The following is an 18,257-nucleotide window of genomic DNA, read 5'->3' as shown; positions in this document are numbered from 1 at the left end:
TTGTTGATTGTGAGTTTAGCTCTCGTTTCGTGAAGAGTGTCCCATTTCTAGCTGTTTGGCGTGTTTGAATTCGTTGCAAAATGTCGAAAAATAAGGAAAAATTCCCAAGCTCCCCAAATACATTGCACAATTACTTTGCTAAATCCCCTGCAAGCACCAAGAAACCGGCAAACCCATCAACTCCAACGAGTGCCCTTCCTGCAGACCGTGCTTCATCATGCAATCAAACTAATGGCACACCAAAAAGCTCCAAAGCCGCAGTTAAAAAGGAAGCTGGATCAGCCGGCAAGCAGAAACGCTCCGTAACGGTAAAACCGCCAGCAAATGATGTCGACGAAGAGGAGATTGTTACTCAAAAGAAGCGGCGCCGTATCTTGCTGCTGGACGACACATCGGACACCGAGGATGGCGATGGTGGTCGGAATAACGAGAATAAACCCAACAATAACAACAATGTGGAGGATCATGATGAGCAAACTGGTACGAAAAAGTTTGCATTGCTATCCTCATTTGAGCGGCCAAATGAAACGGCCGAAGCTGATCAGCGAAAGGAAGCAAGCAAAGATGCATCGGATGATGGACCAGTGCAGAAAAAGATAAAACTAGAAACGGTCCACGAACCGAGCGAAGAGCCGGGTGCTGTTTTGGACGAACCGACCGTTTGGACTCACCAGAAGCTGGACTTTTTAAAACCGAACAAAATCAAAGACATTCATGGCAATCGACCGGGAAGTGAAAAATATGACAACAGAACATTGTACGTGCCGGACCAGTATCTTACCACACTGACACCGGTAAGAATCGAAATACTCGATTAAACATGTAATGAAAACTGTGATATAATTCTTCGTTTTTCCCATGCTATAGGCCATGCGGCAGTGGTGGATCCTGAAGAGCAAGAACTTCGATTGTGTACTGTTCTTCAAGGTGGGCAAATTCTACGAATTGTATCATATGGATGCTGAGGTCGGTGTTACGGAGCTCGGATTCAGCTTCATGAAGGGTGAATTCGCACACTCCGGGTTTCCCGAGGCTGCATATGACCGTATGTCGACCACACTTGTCGAGAAGGGCTTCAAGGTGGCCCGGGTGGAACAAACGGAAACACCCGAAATGATGCAGGAGCGCTGTAAGACCGAGCGTACGAACAGCAAATTCGACAAGGTCGTCCGTCGGGAGATTTGTCAAATCACTCTGATGGGTACGGAGGTGTTTGGGCAGCAGGTAACCATTACCAACAATCACCAACCACGCTACATGCTGGCGATTACGGAAACTCCCCGTCAAGGGACGTGCAGTCGCTACGGAGTTTGTTTTATCGACACATCGATCGGATTGTTTCATCTCGGTGAGTTTGACGACGATAACCAGCAGTCCCGATTGCTCACGTTCTTGTCCCACTATCCACCGGTTCTGATACTTCATGAGCGTGCCGGTTCGGGCAATATGTCCGAGGGAACGCAGCGCATTATGAGAACATTGCTTGCTAACGTGAAGCGTGAAGCCCTTACACACGGAACCCAGTTTTGGTCGGGCGAAACAACGCTGAAGTATCTTGCGGAAACAATCTACGGAGGATCGATGAGCGAAGAGTCCAAATGGCCACCGGCATTACGCACCATGTTGGACGATGCCGATAGTTTGGGGCTAACGCCAAAAGAATCGTACCAACTTGCATTGAAAGCGCTTGGGGGATGTGTTTGGTATCTGCAGCGATGCCTTCTGGACCAGCAGGTGCTTTCACTGGCCACATTCGAAGAGTACGTTCCACTTGATGAAAACAAGCATGCAGGTAGCGAGACGATTGAGCAGCGTCTTGGGGCTGCCAAAGCCAAACGCTTTATGGTACTGGATTCCATTACACTGAACAATCTGAAGATAGTCGGTTCGGAAGGTTCTCTGGTCGATCGAATGGATCACTGTTGCACCAAGTTTGGTAAACGATTGCTTCACAGCTGGGTATGTGCTCCGAGCTGCGTTAAAGAGGTAATTCTCGAGCGCCAGGAAGCTGTTGGTGAGTTGATTGAGAATGTGGACCTGCTGCAGGACGTTCGTCAGATTCTCGGTCAACTACCGGACATGGAACGGCATCTGGCACAGATTCATGGTTTCGGACTGGCGCTAACCAATCACCCAACCAGACGAGCCATCCTGTACGAGGAGCACGTGTACGGAAAGAAGAAAATGCGCGACTTCATCGCAACCTTGAAAGGATTCCAATCTCTGCTAGCTCTTCCACGTCTTTTTGCAAGCGTTTCTTCAAAGCTACTCATACGGTTAACCCACAAAGCTGGTTCCAACCCATCGGGAGCGTTCCCATCGATGGAAAAACAGATCGAATTCTTCGAAAACTCGTTCGATCACGAAAATGCACTCAAGAGTGGCAGTATCGTGCCGGAGAAAGGGCTCGACGCAGAATACGATGCGATCGAGCAGGAGATCAAAGATTTGAACGAAGAACTTGATCAGTATCTCGTGAGCCAAGGTAAATTTTTTGGCTGCACCGTAAAGTACTTCGGGAACGATAAGAAACGGTTTCAGTTGGAAGTGCCGGAAGGACGGGCAAAGAAAGCAACCAGCGATTACACGCTGGAAGGTACGAAAACCGGCAAGAATGCGGCCAAACGCTTTCACACCGAGGAAACGCGACACTTCCTGAAGCAGATGATGCAGCTTGAGGATCGCAGAAAGGCGGTTCTGAAAGATTTAGCCCGTAGAATCTTTGAACGATTTTCGCGCGATTATGACATGTGGAAGAGTTGCATCGATCTGATGGCCACGCTCGATGTGCTTACGTCGCTGGCAGAGTATGCACGGTCGGAAGGGCTGATGTGTGTGCCGGAGCTACTCGATAAGGATGAGTCGGTAAATGGAGGCAAAGCATTCGTCGAGATCGAGGAGGGTATCCATCCGTGTCTGACGAGTGATGCGGCTGAGAATTTCATTCCGAACGGCATAGCTATCGGAGGGGATGAGAAAGCCAATCTGGTACTACTTACCGGTCCGAACATGGGCGGTAAAAGTACCCTTATGCGGCAGGTTGGTTTGCTGGCCATGATGGCCCAAATTGGATCACGCATTCCGGCCCAAAGCTGCCGCATGACGCTGATTGATCGAATTTTTACGCGACTCGGTGCTAGCGATGACATTATGGCCGGCCACAGCACATTCCTGGTGGAGTTGAATGAAACATCCGCTATCCTGAAACATGCCACCGCCGACAGCCTGGTGCTGTTGGATGAGTTGGGCCGTGGAACGGCAACGTACGATGGAACAGCTGTCGCCGGTGCCGTTGTACACTTTCTGGCGGATTTAAAATGTCGCACCATGTTCTCAACACATTATCACAATCTAGTGGACAGTTTCCACGAAGATCCACGGATCGCTTTGGGTCACATGGTGAGGAAATGAAGTGGGAAAGTTTGTCTTGAAGAACAAAACTTCTAACGTTCGATTTCCTCTGGTTTCGTAGGCCTGTATGGTGGAAAACGAAGATGGGGATGATCCTACCCAGGAGACGGTCACTTTTCTGTACCGCTACACGGAAGGGGCATGTCCAAAATCGTACGGATTTAATGCTGCTAAGCTGGCGGGAATGCCTGCGGCCATCATTAAACGTGCATACGAGGTAAGTAAGTGCAACGGTGAAGTTGTACAGTTTCTAGAAAATAATGTGGAAGAAACCATTTTCTTAACTATTTTCCCTCCTTTTCTCTATCTCTTTCTTGTCAGCTCTCTAAAACGGTCGAATCGGAAGCCCTGAAGCGTAAGATACTGATGAAGCTACTTAAAAATGCACCACAAAACGAGATCAAAGATCTCGTGGTAAAGTTTAAATCCTGCCAATTTTAATTGTTTTATATTGTTCATGTACTCTGCTTTTACTCGTTACCCACTCGGTTTTCCATCTTTGGACATTTGCAAAGATCTTCTGTATACGTTTGTATAGTTTGTAAGTCATTGTGCCATAAGTACAAATTTCTCATCACTTACTCAAATTTCGCGGTCGAATAAATAAGCGGTGGAATGCATCCACGCTACAATAAGCAAATCGTTCGATTTCAACCTTACGTTCGTTTTATCTACATCAAAAAGGATAATGTATTTGACAAAAAGATTAAGTAACATAATTTCCTTACAGCCGGTGAGCTAACGGCGAGCGAAATTCCCACCTCCCACACGCTCTAGAAGTTTGAAATCGTTTAATGGCTAAGAAGAAACGTGATTTGTTCCTTTTCCCCTATGGCTGTCGTCTTCATTTAGCTTTTTCTACTGCAATTTTGTTACTTGATGTATGGAAAGGAACTTAAAGCACTTTCGCCTGTTCGCTCCGCTTGCTCATGTTTTTGCTTCTACTCTAGCTAGTCGCCACGTGTATGAGCAACGTTTTTTTATCACCGTCATCGAAAAGCGACAATTATTAGACATCTTAATAAAGATAAATAAACCTGTTAAATAACTCTAGATTAAACGGTAATTCCCGTTTCTCAAGAAATGAAGCTATCCAAAAGAATACTAAATATTCGTGAGCTTGCAGGACCCTTACCACGTGGCTAGTTTTAATGGCCCTTTCAAATGTGTTCAATTTAAAAAGAAAGGAACTTTGCTATAATACACTTCTGCTTTAGCCTTTGTAAAGGGAGACTGCTCCCGATAGATCAAATCATCTTTCGCGAAGAGGAAACAAAATTGTGTATACGAGACCTGGTTTGCGATTGCCTGGATGCTCATCGACTATCGGATATTGGTTTTTCGGGATTGCGTGCCCGATAGTTGCGCCAGGAACCGTTCGTACAAACGCCCGGTCCACGCCACCATTCGTTAATGTCGTCGTACGATTTGGGCCTCCGGAAGGAGGCATCATCGTGGAGCATAGCACAGACCCGACACCAGTAGTATGTGTTGATAAACTCGCCCGTACCCTTCCACTTGAAGTAGGAATTGTACAGCTCATCATTTCGGTCGAGCAGATGCAGATATTCGGCCAGCTCTTTCGGTGACCCAAACTCGTCCACATGGATGTAGGACTTTTGGGGCGAACTAGCCTCATAGTCTTCTGGCCGGGCACCCATCACGATGGGCAGCACGTTGCGCGTTAAGGCATTGACGAAGAACTTCTCCGTGATGTAGTCCTTGCAGTTGGAATTTTCGAAGGCGAGATAGAACTTGTAGTCCCGGTCAAGGATCTCGAAGCATCGCTCTGCTGTACTGCGGGAGCACTTGAACGTGCCACAGGCACCATAAATATCGACCTGGAATTGCGTTACATTGCGCATTAGCAAACGATCAACCTTTTCTGGTGATCTTTACTATCCCTACCTGGATATATTTCTGTAGCTCGTGTGCATACTGAAGGCGTCCGTTGCGTGCACCACAGTTTGAAACAAACCAGGCCACTTTGCGCGTCTTGTTGAGCGCGTAGTTACGATCCTGTTCCACCTGTCTGATGCGTGGATCGAAGTATTCCCACTTCTCGTACGGTGCGACAATATCACTGTCCTTCCTGTTAGAGGGAGATCAAATATTCGATTAGCTCTGGGACTTCTGACATTCAACACCTTTGAACACGAACCTGTACGTAGCGGTCCAGTTGAATACGTCCGGATATTTCACGTGCTGCGTATGGTACGGACACTCCAGGAAGTACATCATGTAGATTTGGTAGGTCGATCGAGGAACCGACGGTGGAATGTAGTGATCCTTGTACAGCACTAGATCAGCTGTGGAGGCCTTTTCCCGCTGCGCCGTAATAGTGCAGGTTGAAATGGGGCACTTGGAGCTGAGAAACACATCCCGGCCAGCCTTCACGTTCCACGGACTGAGCCCATTGTACAGCAGGATCGTTTTCAACTTTCCCTTTCGTTTGATTGTCTCATAGTTTGGCGGCACGAACATAAGCTGGTTGCTGATGCGATCACCTCGCGACGTTTCGCTGGGCAGCAGTCTGGCCAGCCGCTTGTTCGTTTTGCGATTGCGCCTCGCCGGCTTTGGATATCGCATACCCTGCGAGAAGTACCATGGCAGATCGCTTGCGGTCAGCGTTTCTTTAGGCCGCTCTTCCGATCGGGACTTTCCATAGTCGACGATATCGTTCTCCTTCTCACCATGCTCAACAGTATCCACGGCCTCTAGGGTTGTAACGGATGGCTGAAACGAGGTTAAAATCATGCCCACAATTAGAAGTTTCCGGGAGAATGGATAGGTTATGTGATTGAATCAGTAACATGGTACATGGCTGCACTTAATTACATACTAAACGGTTCTACTCTGTCTTATCTGAGATCTGACAGCTACAAGAGCGGTATACAGTACCTCGTGCCGCAGATTAGTCTCATCCAGCTGGTATTCATCTCTCGCATATAGCACATGTGGCGATTTAGTACTCCAATCTTTATCCCTACAAAAAAAAATCCGGAAACATTGCCATCACTTTTCAGTTTATTTTTGATAGCTTTTAATATCGCATTTACCTTAAGTTGAACACTAATAATATCAGTACAGCAAAACATAAAACAAGAAAAAAACATTTCTTAGGCGACACCTTCGATAGTCTCATCATAGACACATTTCCATCCGCTCGCTTAATTGATTACGGAGGGAGCTGGACACCACCATACGGGTGTAGAGTACCGGGGGTGGATGTTTTTGTGGGTTGTCGTCCTGCCAAACAGGATTGTTACTAGTCACCCAAATGGTGAGAGTCCACATTCACTGACTGCCTGCCAGTGTAATGGCTTAACGAGACTTTGGAGATTTTCCACGTAGTCCTTGTTCCGACGAGTTGAAAAAGGAACTCTCGTCTAATGTTGTTAAAAGACCTCTAATGGCATGATGAGCTTTTGTTAGCTCCGACCACCCCGGTTATATGAATGGTTCCACAGCACGTCCACTACACGGTACCGGCTTCTTTCGCACGATCGCTCATTTCCATACTTTCAAACTAAGCGCACAATTTGATTATCTGCACTACATATCGTGACTTGCTGCCGTTGCAACAATCGAATGAGTATGTGTGATTCGGCCGTGTTCGAGAGCCGGAGGGGCGGATTCACCAATGCTTGTCAGAGTAAAGATATCGCCACCAACAATAATCCACACACTGTCCGGGGATGCGCTCGGTTCTGCACAATCCCTCCGCCACTGCTCATCACCGGGAATGATGTGGAGCAGCGGTAATGTTCACGTTTAATGTTCCGCAATGCTTACGGACTCGGTGATGTCCGGTCAAATGTGTCCCAAAAATTGACCCAATTATTGCTGTTCACTTTTTTCCATCCACCCACAACGTGCGTGTTTGGTGTTGCTGGTGCTACTGCTGCTATCTAGTAACGCTCATCAGCATGTTTCCATCACTTTCCTTGCTGCTGGAACAACTTTAGCCTGCTACTATGATGAGTTTGAGGTTGTGTGAATGGATCACTGAGCAGCGACTAATCAAAAAACTGCTTCTCGGCCATTTTTTCCAACCGCTTGTGCGGAAAAACACGGTAGATTAAAATTGTGGTTCTTTTTTCCCCCGTTCTCGGTTAACAACTCTTGCCTCCGATGGTTGGGAAAGGGTGGTAAGTTTGTTTTACAACACAATTTCTATAGCAATTGGTCACAGTGTAAATGGTGATTATTTCACGAGTATTTTTTTACGATTTCACAGCTTCACCCCCAAACACACGTTCACTGTTCTATCCTTGTCGTTATCTCGGGTGTTTGAAACGTTTAGTTCTTTGATTCATATCGCCCGGGAACGGTACGGTTCACTCCAGTTTGTTGGACCGCGGGCCTCCCAAAATGACGAATGATTTCATAATTTTGATTTTCATCGTCACCCCGTTCACCCTTCGCTTCGTTGAACACTCTCGTCCGTGGTTCTCTCTTTGGAATTGGCGAATTGTACTTTCGGGCTGCCACTATCGTTCACGGTACGTTTCCGGCATACCACGTTCCGCAAGCGGATCGATGAGTAGTTGATATGAAACTTTGTTTCGGTTTAATGCTTCGTGAACCGTGCACCGGATTCTGAACCCAACCATTGAAAAATGCGTTTACTAAACTTGCAACAGCGGGCACATTTTTCAACCCGGAGTCCACCAACCACGTACGAGAACCGTTTCGCGACTTCGACGATTGACAACTCTGATTCTACTCTCTTCCTCTCTTTAGCCGAGGTTATTTTCCTTAATTTTCCCTGCACGCAAGGGTGAAAATGGAACATTGGAAAATATCCTTGCTCCTATCGTCCTTGCTCACACCAACACACGCAAACGTGCGCGAGCAAACACGCACGTGTGTGCGCATGCAAAAAAAAAAACATGTATGATTTCTCAACACCACTCCCCAGGTTGTATGGAACGGCAACAATTGTACTGTTCGCGACGCGGCACACACACACATCGAAAGAAGGAGACAAGCAAAAAAAAAGGATAGCGAGTGTCAGTGTTTAATCAGAAAGGACGTTTGGGTGCCTACTTTGATGGTGTGTGTCGCGGTACACTTTGATAGTAGGGTGTGTGCGCGCGCGAAACTGAACATGTATTTGCTCTGGTGGTGAGAGCAACACACGACAAAAAGGGGTGGAAAATCCTTGCACACCCTACCTTATTCGTGCCGATGCGACTGTGAGCAGGATATTCGGTAGGAATTTTCATGGGGATTGTGTACCGAAGGGTGCTGCGTACACTGTACAATGAAATGCCACACCAAACGGTCCGTTCCGTGGCTCTTCAGCCACTAACTAATGACCGCTGCTTAAAGCACATAAAATACGCGATTTGTTTATAGCGTTGATTTTATTTTATTGACTTCATTCACGGTAGTTTTGTTATTGCAATTCAATTGGAAACATGTAATCGTTAGTATATTTTACTCTCCCGTTCTTCTTCTGACTCCACATTTTTTTTTTCGCTGTCTGTCGCATATTATCGAGAATACATTACGCTTATATTTCCCGTCACTTCGTTTACATTAATAATAGTTCAATGTTGTTGTTTTGTTTAGCAAGAAAGTGATAATTTCAGCCCTTCCATTGTCAGGCCTTTTTAACGGTTTTTGTTTTACTTCTGCTAGTGCTGCTGATTAACTTGCTGATCGTAACTGCAAAGATCTGTTCGTTCCGATTATGCTCCATACTTTTTCTTAGCACGTATTTGCGCCACACGACGGTGTGACCATTGCCGGACACACAGTAATCGTGGTAGGTTTCTGGATGTGGTGTAATGACTACGCGTGGCAATTGGGATCTACATTTGCACACGAGCCAGCGTACGCCACGAGTATAAGTATATGGTAGTAACAATGTGATTGATTCTAACTCCTCGCTACTGCCTGGCTGGGGTTGAAGATACATACTGGATTGTTGCTGTTTTACTTTTTTACTAGATAATCTATATCTGTCTCGTCTATGTCGAATTGTAGCGAATCAATACTATTATTACTTGTTAATGCCCCTTTCGAAGCGCCCCGCGGATAGTGGAACCGCCCGGTCCGGACGGTCACACAAAAACCCGAAAGGGAATCGCATTCACTAGCCTATTGAACGTTTTGCTATTGCTGGCAGGCATAATGTATAATATGCAGCAAAAAACAAACGCGCACAAAACAAATCCACGCCACGGGAATAGTGAGCAAGGATGAAAGCTTCTTTTTCTGTTGCACTGCAAACGATGCGCTGTAGTGGTGTGGTGTGCCCCAGAGTTCTCGTTCAACTTTACCCATTCAATCCATATGTGTCCGTTACTATAAGATGTGTACTGCTGCTTAACGTCTTAATACCTAGGTGCAGTTAAATTTATTAACATAACAAAATATAATAAGCTTGCTACAGGTTAAGACTCAACGTATAATGTAAACGCAATAAAGGATTCCCGTTTGTCGAGGTAAAATGGGGCGCACGAGCATTGGTGGCAATGTTATTACACTAAAACGGGTGGTAGATTTCGATATTTTTTACAGTTTACTGTTGTGTTCAGCGAATATTGTGTGAGGGTTTTTCAATTTCCGTTATCGTACTTAGCTTTTAGAGAAGATAAAATTTATGGTTTACTGTTTCCATTAAATCCAGTAGGATAAATGGGGTTAAAAAGTGTTCACGCCCGTGTACCAATACCGTCATTAGATACCGCAAAAAAAAGATAGAGCAACGAGTGAATGTTGTACGAGCGAACACAAGCCTTGACCGCACTCGGTTCAATAAAATCATTCCATGAACCCAACATGCGGTCCAAAAAAACTAAACAACGGTTACGGATGTGGTGTTGTCGATTGCCACCGACCGGGCGCACAAATAGACCAATCGAGAGCGATTGTGATAGATATTCTTGGTGTAAGCTGCTTATCGCAGGTCCGGATTGTCGTTGGCCTGCTTCTTGATTCGCAGCAAGATTGTTGTGTACCACTGGTCCAGCCTGGAAATGCTGTCGTACTCCTTGACAGCTTCAGTGAACCCATCCACGTTTTGTTCCTCCAAATGTTCGCAGAGCGTCTGGAATGAGGGGAAGAATAAAAGAAAAGCAATGAAAAGAAATCGCCAAAATGCATTCCTTTTTTTCTTAAATACCTTCACAAGCTTGTATTCTCGCGAGTCTTGGAATGCTGGGTACTGTTGTGCGTATTTCTCCATCGCGTGCTGAGCATTCAACAGATCCACACTCAGGTGGCAAAGCGCCGCACGGAAGAAGTACTCTTTGGCGCTGTACTTCAGCAGCGAGCTGTCGAGACACGATCCTGCCACCTGCTCGTAGATCTGTATCGCCTTTTCGTAATCCTCCAGCTGTGCCGCATACTGTGCCACCTTCAGCATGCACTTGTTAGCAGAGCTGGTGGATTCTTCGCCCTTGAAGTAATCTGCCGCCTGTTCATAATGCTGCACGGCTCTTTGCTGTTGGCCGAAACATGATCGTGGTGTTAGAAGGCAGCTTAAGGATGATGTTATCCGCGGTGTAGCTACTTACCAAATCGTTTGCTTCATTTTCGTACATTTCCGCAATGCTCTGGTGATGTTTTGCAGCCATTGTGAACCTTCCCATGTCGGTGTAAATATCAATTGCCTTCAGCAGGCAGTTAACAGCTTCATTTGGATCGGTCTAAGGTAGGAAAGATCATGTTATCTCAAGCTACAATGGAAAGGAAATGGGAATGTGGCTCACTTTCTTATAGCAGTTCGATGCATCCACGTAGTTGGTGGCCGCATCGTGTCGACTGCCTGCTTTGGCGTGCAGGTTGGCAGCCTCGCAGAACGCAGATCCTGCCTGGCTCCATTTCTTAGCCATTTTAAACATATTTGCCGCCCGTTGGTAACATTCTACGGCCTCTTCCACCTTGTTCGAACCGCCACTAAACGTGAGAAGGGGAGACAAATGACGACGCAGCAGATTAGTAAGCTTTATTGATTGTTTTTCAATTCAACGCAGCTGCCTTGCAGCAGGGCCGGGAACACAAAGAGCATCCATTGTCCAGGGAGGGTGTGAGTGTTAAAGTGGGAGACACCCTTTTGAAACAATATGACACACGGGCACCACTGCAAGTGGAGAAATTCCACGCAACTGGGCAACCTGCTGTGAGCACTTCCGTAAGCAAATTAGCACGATGAGTCACTTGTTTTTCGTGATTCCATACTCTTGATAGCACAGCGAGAAGGTGTCGTGGCCTTTGCTTCGAATTGACCTACCCGAATAGTGATCCGAAGAAGCTTTTCGATGAATTTAACTTTTTCTCCGCTTCTGCCATCAGCTGCATCGCTTTTTGTTCGTTGTCGGCCATCGTGTAGCTTTGGGTTAGGTTTTAATTTCACAATACTTCTTTAGTACTACTCTTCTTCACAATGCACACAACCTAGCGTTTCTTTCTGATGATTTGTTCCTGGCGATCTCGACTTTGAACGAGAGCAAAGCTATATTATTGATTTTTCATTCCTTGGCTGCGACGTTGAATGGATGCAACAAAGAGGAAGATTGCACGAGAGGGAAGAAATGTCAAACGGAATTTGTCAGCCTTTTTTTAATTGTTTTCGTGTTTCTTCAATCGCCCGATAGATCGATTTCTTGGGAGTGCGAAGGTGGAAAAAGCAAATTTTTTAAAAGGGATTGTACATAAATTGTATGGTAATTTGTTTCACAGCAAAGTTCAAATTGTATTTTGTAAATTTGTCGGAACTTTTGATTTTGCACGAGACACCCTGTGTCAGCGCTCGCCGCACAGAAGCGAAACGTCAAAGCTCCTGCTGATCACAACAAAGTCGCGTTTGTAAACAAACGGTTATCGGTACACATTTTTCCACAGCGAGCAGAAATAATGCAAAACAGTCTGGTAAAACTTCGAACTCAAACGCCGCTCTATGGCCAGCTCGTTATCGGGCCGCCGGGTGCTGGCAAAACTAGCTACTGCCATAAAATGCAGACATTTCTAGAAAAAATCGGACGCAAAGCCATGGTTGTGAATTTGGATCCGGCCAACGACAACATGGAGTACACCAGTGCTGTCGACATTATGCAGTTGATTACGGTACAGGACGCAATGGAACAGTTCGGGCTTGGACCGAATGGAGCGCTCATCTACTGTGTAGAGTTCCTGGAGACAAACTTTCAATGGCTACTGGATCAGCTGAAAAGCCTCGACAGCAATTACTTCATCTTCGATTGCCCGGGACAGGTGGAACTGTTCACGCACAACAATGCGCTGAAGAATATTTTCGCAAAGCTGGAACAGCTGGGATACCATCTCTGCACGGTGCATCTGGTGGAGTCGCATTACTGCACCGAACCGTACAAATTCATCTCGTGTCTGCTGCTTTCCCTGCATACGATGCTACAGATGGGATTACCGCATGTGAATGTGCTCAGCAAAGCGGATCAACTAAGGGAACAGGATTCGAAGCTCCCGTTCAATGTGGAATACTACACAGAAGTGCTGGATCTTAGCTACTTGCTGGAATGCATGGACACAAGCCGGATGGGACAAAAATTTACACAATTGAACGCGGCTATCGTCTCCATGGTAGAAGATTACAGTTTAGTGTCGTTCCTGTTGCTTGATTCCAAGCGCGAACAAAGCCTGCTGAGGCTTAAGAATGCGATCGATAAGGCAAATGGATATGTGTACGGTGCCGGAGAGGAGAAAAACATCAACACACTGCTGGCTTGTGCCGTTGGTGCTGAGACGGAGTCGGATCGAATGGAGCGAGACATTGATCCGTACCTAAGCTAATACAGATAATCTTTCGATATTATAAACAAATACTTTTCCATTTATTTGTCCGCTTATATGCTCCCGTTCCGAAAGTAAATCCATCTGCGTAGAATGATCGTTTAGGGAGATTTAGACCAAATTAGGTCGCTTAACCTGTCCGGCAAATAGAATCGTTCGTAACTGACGATTAACGATCATAAATCCAAACGGCCGGTTGGCTAAAAAGCGTGGAGGAGTTGCCTTATTAGCGAAGACAGCGGTCGTTACGGCGGCTGTCATCGTGCCCTCTTCGTTCACAACGATTTTGGTTTGCTGTATAACGCTGCTAATGTAAATGGCGTTCAGGTCCGAGATTTTACCAAAGTTGGCTAACCCTGAATCGAAAGCCTCTTTGATACCCATCTGTAAAAATCACATAAAAGGGAAGATATTAGAAGAAGAACGCCCTCAATCGTACGTGGAGATTGTTCCGCCACACACCTGATTCAAAATGGGTATTAAATTGTAGTCGGAGTTAAACTCAAACTTTGGCAAATGCACCTCCACCTCGTCGTCGTCGAAGTCTACCAAGCTGCGGTCAAGCTCTTCGAAGACACGATCAACGCCATATCCAGCCAGCTTGCGGATAACCTCAACAAGCGGTACACCTTTCCGTGGCATAATCAGCAGCATGCTAAGATGTCGATTTGCCCCGTAAGGAAGCTCCAGAATCTGTGCGTCCAGTTCCTTGTAACCGGCAAACGGGAAAATACCTCGCTGGAACATCATCTCTACCATACCGATCGGTTGATCGTTTTCATCGTAGAACGGAACCTTCGTGGTGAACGATCGGTTGAATGGAATCTGGAACAGGAAATTATATCGGTAAGTAAACTTCACACTTTAATTTTTAACATTAATTGTATTTTCCTGCACTTACCGTCCACTGTCCTTGGAAGAACAGTACCGAAAGCATGATCAATCGCGCTTCCTCCAGATCCCTCATTTCGATCGCCTTCGGTATCTGCCCTTTGGTTGCGTCGGAAACGAGTTGATTAACGCGATCAACCGTTTGCTTGCGGTTGGCAAAATCCATCGGTTGCAATATGCTTGGGTTGTAGAAATTGTCCAAATTCGTTTCGAAATCTTTTGACACTGGACGATTCTTGTCGGTGATGACGTACTGTGCCGCTGCCAGCTGTACATCTTGGTCCAAAAGACTGTGAATATCGGAACGGATTGCAACTTTTCTTGTACCACTCTTTGATTAAAGGCTTTCCCTCTCAAACTTACCTCAAACTTTGTACGAACGGTTTGTAAAAGTTTCGTATCTCCTGCTGTTGCACATCCAATGTGACAAGTAGCTCACCCAGTGTCCGCCCAGATGCGCCTTCCGTTATCAAGGTCAACAGATTCCAGACCGAAAACGGAGATACGATGATGTTGACCGTCGTTACGTTTGGATTGTAATCGACCAGTTCGGTGACGTACTAACACGACATGATCGTAGACGGAACGAATTGCAGAATAAAAAAACAACCCAGACACACTTGAAACACAAGCCTCGCACAAGGTCACTTGCAATAAGATGCTTTCGCGGATATCACGAATATATGCATGTTGCGCAAACGGTCTAGCCCTATCGATGCGCAGTTCCTTACCTGGTAAAACTGTAAGCCAAACTTTTGTGAACTTCGGTGCAATCGGTCCACACCCGTATCCGGTCCCAACGTGGCAAACGAAAAGGTTTCATTTTGGCTTCTCGCTAATGTTATCAGCAAACAAACCACCAGACATTCGAGCACAAACCGTCCCATGATGTGTCTGCAGCAGAATAACACAGACTCGCAGGCCAACCAGAAGTAGCAGCAGCAGCAGCAGGCACCACATCAACGTCAGGGCACGGATGAATAAATACAAAAACCGGTATTTTGATTCCGGTTTCACGCTAGCCTCAGCGTAGCATTCTTCTCCGCGTACACATTGCCGGCATTAGCCTTCTATTATCTAATGTTATTTTGGTGACTTTTTGGCCGAACCATCGTACGCACACAGACGCGCCAGCATAAGGTTTTACCTTGGCGTCGATCATTTGTGCATGCGTTCATTCGTGCGATCGTGGAACGCTTTTTTTTGCCGATCATGTACATACGTTCGGAGAGCCACATTGACAAGATTCCTGGTGTGGAATGGTATCTGGGTTGGGATGCTCTTCCGCGCACGTACCGCACAAGGTCATGACCTACTTCATACCCAAGCTGGATGCAAGTGCATCCGTGTGCAATGAGGTGCAGGTATGGCTAATTGTGAGGTTTGTGAATGACCGTAATTAATGGACCAGGTGCAAGACAATCTCACAAGAAATTCCACTAGTTAATCTTAATGCACTCGACACACTTTGCCTGTGGGAACGTTGATGGACTGTTGTTGGGGTTGAAGAATTGGAGAACTGTCCTCTTGAGGTGTTTACTACGTACAAAGATTTTTGAAAGAATCATTCTCAACTGTGATGATCGAAATAGGACGGTTGAGTTCTTCCCAAATTAGTGGACTAATAGTATAATTTGCAGACTCAATGTAAACATTTACAAACAGAGTGATCGTATCGATAGTCATTGTGTGAAGCAAGTGGGCGGAACGGCTTCTGGTAAATAAGCCAGGGGAATCCCTCATATTCTGAGAATTAAATGACAAGCCTTGATAGTTGTAGATGTTGCTCAAAATAATCAGATATAACAGGGATTTGCCTACGTGAAGTTTTGGTAAAGAAATGCTTATGCCCTTTAACACGCTTGAGGTTTCTATTAGGTAGGGCTTATGAGGACTTATAGGACAATTCTCTCCTGTCCATTATTGCACTCATCTTCGGAAAGGTTGTACTCTGTTTCATTTAACAAATCAAATCTTTGTGCTGAACTACGTGTCCGAACATATATCCTGGAAAGATGAGATCATGTACTGATGGTCCTATTCTAGATAAGTCAATTATATGTGGAAACAATAACAGCCTCTTTCAGGATTATAAGCTCCGCTGAATTGTGTCTCCCAATCACAGAATAAGCCAATAAGGACTAGTTCTCGCCTATTTAAATGCGAAGAAGAACACCTTAGAGAGCCTAACCGCACTGTGAAATAATGCTTTACAGACGAGTCCAAAAACTTGAAGTATCTTCTTTTAGACCTGATCCACATAGTATATAGGACATGCGTTACATAGTTGCAAGGAATGTCTTGCAAGAGCTGTCTCTGGATGAAGTAATCCGTACCAAATCAAAGTACGAAATGTTCTAGATAGTCAAGCCTTCAATTGGAGCATGTAAGAAAGTAATGTTCTAACAATAGTCGTACCACACCGAACTTCCGCCACCCAACTCAGAATTGCGCCATTTTTCTAAAAGCCTGGCATATAAAGTAAGCGACCGCAATCACTACCACTAGATTCGGGACGACTTCGTCTAGTTCGAGTTTGTGTCCACACAGTGACACCGTTACACACATTAAATTAAATGCTAAAGCAGTTGCTAGGGTACGTATCGTACGAACGTCTGTTCCCCCGTGGCCGAAAGTCATCCCTGGGGGAAACCCTCACGGCTCTCGGCAATCGACAGTCTTGCTTACTCGCGCGCTCCAGAAAACGAGCAATTTCTAAGCTGACCATTCTTAAGCGTCCTACCCCGTCCAAGGTTCCCGATGCGTGTGCATGGATATGCATTGCAAATTTAAAGCATTTAAAAGACGCTTTACCTACCCATCGGCGACTCAGTTGAAAGGTGTCGAGTGGACGTGCCACGTGGCAGTGTCCAGGTTTACCGCGGTTTCGAAGTGATCCGCGGATAGCGGCCAATTTTGTGAAGTGTTCAGTGTGGTTTTGTACGTGGTTTAGCTGCAAGGTGGTAGATAGTGGATAGCGCATAGTAGTAACACCCTTCGCAGCCATGACGCTTGTTTTGGAACGGATGTACGACGTGTACCGGGAGTTCATGGTGGAACGACGCGATATGCGCAGCGTAAATCTGCCACTGGCCGGAAGTCCCTGGCCTCTGGCGCTGTTGCTCGGGACCTATCTGTATATGGTGCTGCACGCTGGACCACGGTTTATGGCCCAAAGAAAAGCGTACGATCTGCGGAAGATTATCCGCGTGTACAACATAGTGCAAGTGCTGATCAATAGTGTACTTTTTCTGTGGATTGTAAGGCAAATTGGGTGTAAGGCGTGGTGATCGAGTATGATCGAAATTTCCTTTCTCCGTTCGGTTCGTTGCAGGTTATAAAGATATTTGTCGTGTACAGGGACTACAACTTCTCCTGTCAGGTGTGCAACTACACGACTGACTATCGGGGGATGGAGGAGATGTATCTCAGCTACAGCTACTTCCTGCTGAAGGTTCTCGACCTCGCCGACACCGTGTTCTTCGTGCTGCGCAAGAAGCAATCGCACGTGTCCTTTCTGCACGTGTACCACCATACGGTTATGGTGCTTGGATCATTCTTCGGTATGCTGTACGTACCTGGCGGGCACGCGGTCATGCTCGGCATCTGGAACACGCTCGTACACGCCGTCATGTACATGTACTACTACCTGTCGTCGTACGGCTCGCAGTATAGTGCCCGATGGAAGCAGAACCTAACCCGTATGCAACTGCTCCAGTTCATTCACCTCGCGTTCCACTTCGGCATACCGCTGTTCTTTAATAGCGAATGCAAGTTTCCGCGCTTCTGGATGGGCGTCGGTTTCCTGCAGGCACTCTTCATCCTCGCCCTCTTTATGGACTTTTACATTAAGTCGTACATCGTGAAGAGGAAAAAGCAGTAGCAGTCCATTGACACCATCGTCCCATTGGCAAACAAAAAAAGAAACGGGTCATCGATCGTATCGGGACGAGGTTTCCTTTCGATTAGAAGTTAGAGTCAAGAACACAAGACAGTGAAGCAGAACGAATCAACGTACAAATTTAAAAGTGGTGAATGTGTGTAAAGCTAAATGTAATGTATGCGTGTTACGAAAAACTCGACAAAATAAAACGACTGAAATAAGGGAAACTAAACAAACAACAACAAAATGGAACCTATCGAAAGCGTACCGTTTCAATGTCAGCAGCAGA

General features: G+C 46.0%; 6 protein-coding genes across 6 annotated transcripts; 3 read left to right on the top strand and 3 right to left on the bottom strand.

Moving 5' to 3' along the window:
* The first annotated feature begins 12 nt into the window (after nt 1–12).
* Nucleotides 13–4,405, top strand: LOC125764926 (probable DNA mismatch repair protein Msh6). Its single transcript, XM_049429653.1, has 4 exons — nt 13–794; nt 868–3,399; nt 3,473–3,628; nt 3,733–4,405. Exons 1-4 carry the CDS (start codon nt 81–83, stop codon nt 3,850–3,852), a joined length of 3,522 nt encoding a protein of 1,173 aa, XP_049285610.1. The 5' UTR covers nt 13–80; the 3' UTR covers nt 3,853–4,405.
* On the bottom strand, nt 4,055–8,086 carry LOC125765052 (glycoprotein 3-alpha-L-fucosyltransferase A). The gene is made up of 5 exons (XM_049429911.1): nt 6,471–8,086; nt 6,313–6,397; nt 5,573–6,147; nt 5,320–5,503; nt 4,055–5,252 (listed from the first exon to the last, which is right to left on the bottom strand). The coding sequence occupies exons 1-5, from the start codon at nt 6,557–6,559 to the stop codon at nt 4,728–4,730; spliced, it is 1,458 nt and encodes a 485-aa protein (XP_049285868.1). The 5' UTR covers nt 6,560–8,086; the 3' UTR covers nt 4,055–4,727.
* Nucleotides 8,087–8,764: 678 nt separating this feature from the next.
* LOC125765117 (alpha-soluble NSF attachment protein) lies at nt 8,765–11,914 on the bottom strand. The gene is made up of 5 exons (XM_049430000.1): nt 11,660–11,914; nt 11,139–11,325; nt 10,944–11,075; nt 10,550–10,870; nt 8,765–10,474 (listed from the first exon to the last, which is right to left on the bottom strand). Exons 1-5 carry the CDS (start codon nt 11,749–11,751, stop codon nt 10,325–10,327), a joined length of 882 nt encoding a protein of 293 aa, XP_049285957.1. The 5' UTR covers nt 11,752–11,914; the 3' UTR covers nt 8,765–10,324.
* Nucleotides 11,915–12,241: 327 nt separating this feature from the next.
* On the top strand, nt 12,242–13,215 carry LOC125765114 (GPN-loop GTPase 2). Its single transcript, XM_049429996.1, has one exon. It carries the CDS (start codon nt 12,283–12,285, stop codon nt 13,192–13,194), a length of 912 nt encoding a protein of 303 aa, XP_049285953.1. The 5' UTR covers nt 12,242–12,282; the 3' UTR covers nt 13,195–13,215.
* On the bottom strand, nt 13,206–15,322 carry LOC125765077 (serine protease inhibitor 77Ba). The gene is made up of 5 exons (XM_049429937.1): nt 14,817–15,322; nt 14,449–14,645; nt 14,096–14,375; nt 13,657–14,019; nt 13,206–13,578 (listed from the first exon to the last, which is right to left on the bottom strand). The coding sequence occupies exons 1-5, from the start codon at nt 14,970–14,972 to the stop codon at nt 13,306–13,308; spliced, it is 1,269 nt and encodes a 422-aa protein (XP_049285894.1). The 5' UTR covers nt 14,973–15,322; the 3' UTR covers nt 13,206–13,305.
* Nucleotides 15,323–16,142: 820 nt separating this feature from the next.
* Nucleotides 16,143–18,220, top strand: LOC125765125 (elongation of very long chain fatty acids protein AAEL008004-like). The gene is made up of 2 exons (XM_049430016.1): nt 16,143–17,345; nt 17,420–18,220. Exons 1-2 carry the CDS (start codon nt 17,091–17,093, stop codon nt 17,966–17,968), a joined length of 804 nt encoding a protein of 267 aa, XP_049285973.1. The 5' UTR covers nt 16,143–17,090; the 3' UTR covers nt 17,969–18,220.
* Nucleotides 18,221–18,257: the final 37 nt, after the last annotated feature.

The sequence above is a fragment of the Anopheles funestus genome, chromosome 2RL (assembly GCF_943734845.2).
Source record: "Anopheles funestus chromosome 2RL, idAnoFuneDA-416_04, whole genome shotgun sequence".
Classification (NCBI taxonomy): Eukaryota; Metazoa; Arthropoda; class Insecta; order Diptera; family Culicidae; genus Anopheles; species Anopheles funestus.
Note: the sequence above shows the minus strand (reverse complement) of the source record. Positions and strands in the feature narration are given on the sequence as shown.